Source organism: Chrysochloris asiatica, unplaced genomic scaffold, assembly GCF_000296735.1.
Source record: "Chrysochloris asiatica unplaced genomic scaffold, ChrAsi1.0 scaffold00062, whole genome shotgun sequence".
Classification (NCBI taxonomy): domain Eukaryota; kingdom Metazoa; phylum Chordata; class Mammalia; order Afrosoricida; family Chrysochloridae; genus Chrysochloris; species Chrysochloris asiatica.
Window position 1 is genome coordinate 11,808,471 of NW_006408580.1, and position 6,761 is coordinate 11,815,231.

Genomic DNA, 6,761 nt, shown 5'->3' on the forward strand with positions numbered 1-6,761 from the left:
AGATTGGATAGTACTCACTGGAGATTCTGCCTTCCTCCATGCACCCTAGCTCTAGGTTCCCTCTTGAAAGCTTGTAAGCCAGTCACTTCTTGCCTTTGTAGTCCCCCACCCCCCACCCCACTTTGGGTATCCAATGCCCAAGTTGCCCATCTCTGTCTACTCTGTGTGTGGAGGGGGTGGGTCTGTTTTTTGTTTTTGTTTTTCCTTCCTAATTTTTATCTTTTTACAGGTCCATCTTCCCATTCCTCTTTTTTCTTTTTATTCTTTGTTTCTTGTTGCTTCCTGATTTTTTCCCTTTATTTTCTCTTTTCACTGTTGTTTTATTGTTTGTTCTGTTGTCTTCTTGTGTTTGTGTGTGTTTTGTCTCCTCTTGCCCCACCCAACGGGAGATTGCCACCATGCCCATACAGCCTAGCCACAACTATATCCTCTGCCACTCCAGTCACTGGGCAAAAGCCAATACCAGCTCCTATACCACCCAGTCAACGATAGCAGCCAACAGCAGCCAAACACAACCTAAGGTGAGGTGCACAAATGGCAAAAGAAGACTGGTGCTCACACTTCATTCTCTACACTCACAGGACACAGTTGGTGAGAGCCTACGAATACAGCAACATACAGTCAATCATCAATTAAATATAGACAACACTGCAGTGTCCCAGAAACAACAATTTTAGCTCACAGGAGGAAATGACAGAGTGATTCAAACAAATAATCAAGATGCAGAGCCAGAAAACATCTCCGAGGAAGAAAAAGTAATGGAATTGCCTAAGAAAAAACTCAAAAGAATATTTAGGTACTTTCAACAGATTGAGGAAAGCAAGGAGAACACAGAAAAAAATTTAGAAAAATTCAGGAAAACAATACATGAACAAACAACAAAATAAATGCAAATTTTAAAACAATACAAAACCTACAATGAGAAATCCAGAAGATTAATACTAAGATTTCAAAAATGGACAATGTAATTGAAAGGGCAAAGGAGTAGATCTGAAGCAATGGAAGCCTGAACTAGTGAGCTTGAAGATGAAGCTCTTAATATTAGTATGCTAGAAGAAAAATCAAAAAAGAATGAAAAAATTTGAAGAAAACTATTCACAGACTAGAGGGCAGTTATATTAACTTGGGTGACTGGGAAGGCAATACACAACGGAGAGGTTGGCAGAGGAAAAATGAAGGTTGTGGGAGGTACAGGGAGAAATGCAAGAGTTAAAGTGAATAGAAGTAAATATTGTTAACTGATGGTACATGAAGGGGATTGAAATCATGGTAATGAAACATCTGATTTTACTGATTATAAAATTGATGATCTGCTCGCTCTGTAAACCTTCACTCCATTCACAATGAAATGTTAAAAAAAGAAAATGACGTGGTGAGCAGAGAGTGGGACATCCCACCACCAAGAACGAGGAGCTGGGAGTGGAGCGCATTCTTTGGACTTGGGGTCCCTGTACTGTGAAACATCCAGACCCCAGTGAACATTCAAGCCAAGACCCGTGGAGATAATGCAAGGAATACTGGGCCTACAAATGCAGAGGTGACAGAGAAAACCTTCCCCTAGAGCTGGCCCTTAGCTGTTATAGCAGCACTAAAGAACTAAGACTCACTCTAGTGATTTTGAAAGGTTTGCTGAAAGTATTAGTCATGTAATAAACATGGCTTTAAACACTAATATCCTAGACAACAAAGGGTTAGATCTTAGTTGTGTGGGCATACTATGAGTTAGATCCATAAGTGGAGCTCTGCATTTGGATGGACGTGATAGGAAGTTAGCAGAGATTATCCCTTCTTTCCCTCACTCGGTTAATTAAAAACCGACTTGTTAGACAGTGGCCTTTTATTGAAATACAGTATTCTTTTATTGAAATACAATATTCAAATTACAAACTACATCTTGTAAGACAAACCTAAAAATATATTAATTTCTGCCTGTGTAATACTCAGTGAAGTGAAAGAATGTTCTTTAATGTTTCAATTTAAAAATCTTGATATCTGGTTATGATTTATTTCAGAACTTTACAGAGTGGTTTTTATTCCTACACTGTCACCTGAATTAATCTAAAATATTAAGAGTACCACTATCTTCTTCTAGAGGCTTCTTTCCTGCCTCTGAAATCCCAAATATGGTGATATGTTCTCATTAGTAATGACCACAAAACTGTGTTTTGTGGCATCTCTTTGGAAAGGTGGAGAATGACCCAGTGACTCTACATACTTTATTTGCACTGTATTTCAGAAAGACATGATGATTCTTATTTTAGAACCAGGGGTGGTAGCCAGCCTCCAAGATGGCCCCCAACGATCCCTGCTTCTGGTATTCCCACTCTTGTATTATTTATTCTCCCACAGTGTACCAGGGTTGGTCTATGTGTCACCCCCAGCCCTAGCTAGTGTCCATTAGAATGGAGCTCTGGTAGCATAGTGGTTATGAATCAGGCTGCTAAACTCAAGGTCGGCAGTTCGAAATTACCGGCTGTTCGTGGGAGAAAGATGAGGCTTTCTGCTCCCATAAAGATTTACAGCCTCGGAAACTCCATGCAGGGTCACTGTGAGTCAGAACCGACTCCACGGTACTTAGCAACAACAACAAAGTGGTAATTTGTCACTTCTCAGATTAGGTCATAAAAGACCAAGGCTTCCATCTTGGGCACTGTCGCGAACTTGCTCTGGGGGAAGCCGTCTAATAAGCAGCCCTGTTGAGAGGCTCGTGTAGTAAGGAACTGATGCCTCCTGCAAACATTTGGATGAGTGACAGACCTTGAGCCAGAAGTACCCAGTGTAGCCACTCCCTTGTTTCTGGCCTTCAGAAATTGCATAAGATAATAAAGTGAGTGTGCTTTTGACCCAAGTGCCATGGTATTTTCAGTTTCCTCGGTTTGAACTGTAAGATCGGCGGTTCAAGCTAACCAGCCACTCCTCAAAAACCCTATACAGGGTTGCTATGAGTCAGAACTAACTCAACAGCATTTAACAATAACATATGCATGCAAAAGCTGGACAATGAATAAGGAAGACCGGAGAAAAATGGATGCGTTTCAATGATGGTAAAGAATACTGAATATACCGTGGACTGTCAGGAGAACAATCAAATCTGTTTTGGAAGAAGTCCGACCAGATTGCCCTTGGAAGGGAAGATGGAAAGACTTCATCGTTCATACTTTGGGCGTTTTATCAGGAGGGACCAATCCCTGGAGACATCATGTTTGGTAAAGGAGAGGGTCAGTGAAAAAGAGGAAGACCCTCAGCAAGGATGGCAGTGGCATCCTTGTTGAGTGCCCAGTGGCAACAACTGTGGGCTTAAACTTAACAATTGTGAAGTCAGCACAGGATTGGGCGGTGTTTCCTTCTGTTGTGCATAGGGTCGCTGAGTTGGAATCGACTCAATGGCACCTAACCATGAAATGGCACCCAACAACAAAAACCATTATTTGTTGTAACTGCTACATTTTGGGGTGATTTGCTACATAGCAATAGATAACTAATACTTTGCCATTGTTTCTAACCCCCTCCCCCGTATGCAGGGATTTCTGGTGTGGTGGTGTAGGATAAGTACTGGACTGCTAACCACAATGTCGATAGTTCAAACCTACCAGCTGCCCCTTGGAAACCCCATACAGGGTTGCTATGCGTCAGAACTGCCTCCATAGCACTTAACAACAGTGCAGAGTATAAGGAGTTCTGGTAGCACCATGGATTAAGTATTGGTTGCTGACTGCAGGGTCAGAGGCTTTAACCCACCAGCTGCTCCTTGGGAGCAAGATGAAGCTGTCTGTCCCTGTAAAGATTTATAGTCTTAGAAACCCCATATAGGGTCACTGTGAGTTGGAATTGTAGATTGGGTTGGGTTGGGTGTATGCAGAGTATGAGACATAGGGATTAGAACCCACAAAAGGTAAAAGAGACTCTGCCAGAGTTCACCAATGTGGTCTTACCCAAGAGCTGATGTCTGCAGAACCTTTCAGATAGTTGCTTTCAATTCTTTTGCATTTGAAATCTTTATCATAGACAGGGTTTAAGCACTTGTGCTGTAGGGTAAGGACTGGACTGCTAACAGCAAAGTTGGCGGTTCAAACCCACCAGCTGCTACACAGAAACCCTATACACGGTCACTATAAATTGGAATCCACTTGACGGCATTTAACAACACAGCTAGCACAAGGACGCTTCAAAAAGTTTGTGGAAAAATGTAATTAAAAGACCATGGAATTTTCCCATGAACTTTTTGAAGCCCCCTTATAGATGAGGGACATGAGGTGGCAATGGGCGTTCTGCAGTAGAATCCTCACTTTCCATGTGTGAAACCAAGGTTCGATTCTAGTCTGATGAACCTCTGTGCAGCCATCACCCTCTGTCAGTGGAGGCTTGTGTGTTGCTAGGATGCTGAACAGGTTTCCATGGAGTTGTCCAACTAAGACGGAAGAAAGTCCTAGCAATCTACTAAAAATCAGCCAGTAAAAATTCGATGCATCACAATGGTCCAAACTGCAACTGATCAAGGGGATGACCTGGTGGCATTTTGTTCCATTGTCCATGGGGCCATCATGAGTAGGGAGCCAACTTGACAGCAGCTAACGACAAACACATACACTGGGGTTCCTTGATACGCAACTCAGCCTGCATTCCCAGAGGCAAAGGCAGGGGAAGAGTTTGGATCAAATCCTAGAGGATCTCATATGCAGAACCCTCCCACCCCCCATCCCCCTAGTTCTTTTTCCTCCTCTCATTCTTGGTTAAGAAAAATCAGTATTACTCACTGAATTTCTAGAGGGAGACTTTTGGGCTCATACCATGGATCATGGACCCTCACCCCCAACCCTAGCTAGTGTCCAACACATGGTGAAAAGGTTAGATGAGGAAAGAATTATGATTTTCAGTGTTTTTATTTTCTATCGATCTGGAAAACAGAGCTAACAGCAACTGTCCTTGACGTCGTGTATCCTGTTTCCAAGCAAAATTCTCTAATTGTTCTGTCACAAAGAGATTCTAGGTTCTCTGCATAAGTCCTTGAAAGCCTATGCTGGACCTCACTGAATTCACTTAAATAATACTTCAAAGCAGTAGAAATCATCCCTGGATTTTTTTTTTTTTCTTTTGGTTTACTGACATTTGTAGCTATACCAACTTTTAAACACCCTTATTTGGCCCAGACACTAAAAAAAGTTAACAAAAACATGTTCTCAAGAGAGTATTAAAGAACAAAACTATGAGTGAGTGAAAAAACTGAAGTTATCTTTCCCATTAAAACTAACCCTCAAGTTGCAGATCCCATGAAAAGGGAGACAAGCCTCACCTTCTACAAATATGTTTCTTTCCAGTTCACAATATAAGACTCAACAGCTTCAATTGGTACTTTTTTGTGTTGTTGTTTTAATTTTTTTAAAGCCGAACTGCAGGTTTCAGATGCGCACTGTTGTAGAGTCGAAAGCAAAGCTTTACTTGGTCTTTAGGTGAAATTCAGTGCTTGCAAGCTGCAAAGATTCAGTCAGACAGCCATTAAGAAAACCGTTTCCGGAACTTAGAGACAGGGATGTTAGCCGCCTGGCTGGAGTTGGTCACTGAAGGGTCACCAGACTTGCCAGGTATGGTCACCTCGATGCCGCCGTAGTAGTAAAGTAGGTAGCGAGTCCCCTGAACACTCTGCGCCACCACATTGGCACTGTGGCACGACATCAACAGCAAGTTTCGGGGCTGTACGCGGTAGGCGAAGCGCATGAAGGCCAGCGAGTAACAAATGAGTGCTGTCGTCATGCGGCCGCTGATCATGTCCGGGGACTTCGTCATGTCCTTAAAAGCGGCCAGCGGCAACCCCCAGTTGGCCACAGGACCCCAGAAGTGCGTACTGGTCATGTATTCCCGGAACTCCTTGGTCTTCATGTAGTCCCTTGCTTTGCGCACTAGAGCTGCCAACGCCGCCATGATGGCTAAGCCACGGGCATGACAACAAACAATCCACAATGACGTGGGGGTTAGAACTCACCGTCAGCTTCGCGCCTTCTCCTTATGGCCGTAAAGTGTGCAGGACGACACGTGCTGCTGTCGTGTTGGGGGGGCGGGGCCACGCTCTCAGAGCTGAGTGCCACGGCTGAGACCTTGAATTCCTCAGGGGACTGGGGGCCACCAAGCATGGTGAAAGTCCGGTAGCCTGCTTCTTGCCCCTCTACTCAGCTGTGCGAGGAGAAACGGCTTATTCTGTTCAGTCTGGGGACGCTGTTGATTTGATACAAAATTCCTAAACCAGGGACAGATTTGTAGGCCTTACAAAATTTTCCTTAGTGTTACTTGCAGACATAGTGACATTTCACCCTGTCTCTTAAGCACATCCTGCTTAACCACAATACACTAATCCATTTGGATAGTTAACATTTTATCACAGTCCTGGTGTGTTACATTTTATCACAATCCTGGTATGATACATTTTATCACTGTAGCATAGCACTAGACTGCTACCCTCAAAGTCAGCGGTTCAAACCTACCAGCCGCTCCTCGGAAAATCTATACGAGATCGCTATAGGGACCAACTTGACGGCACTTAACAATAACAACAGGTTATCTAATATGACTTTCGCACCCATATGAGGTTATTGAAAATACCATGGCTTGGATCAGGCGCACCTTAGTCCTCAAGCTGACATCTCTGCTCTTTTAATACTTTAAAAAAGTTCCTGTGCAGCAGATTTGCCCAATGCAATACGTCGTCTGATCTCTTGACTGCTGCTTCCGCGAGTGTTGACAGTTGATCCAAGAAGAATGAAGTGATGCCT

At 43.4% G+C, this 6,761-nt stretch overlaps 1 protein-coding gene across 1 annotated transcript; it reads right to left on the reverse strand.

Annotated features, from left to right (window-relative positions):
• Positions 1–5,493: 5,493 nt before the first annotated feature.
• LOC102817897 (mitochondrial pyruvate carrier-like protein-like) lies at positions 5,494–5,916 on the reverse strand. The gene has a single exon (XM_006864296.1). The coding sequence runs from the start codon at positions 5,914–5,916 to the stop codon at positions 5,494–5,496; it is 423 nt and encodes a 140-aa protein (XP_006864358.1).
• Between the last annotated feature and the right edge of the window lie 845 nt (positions 5,917–6,761).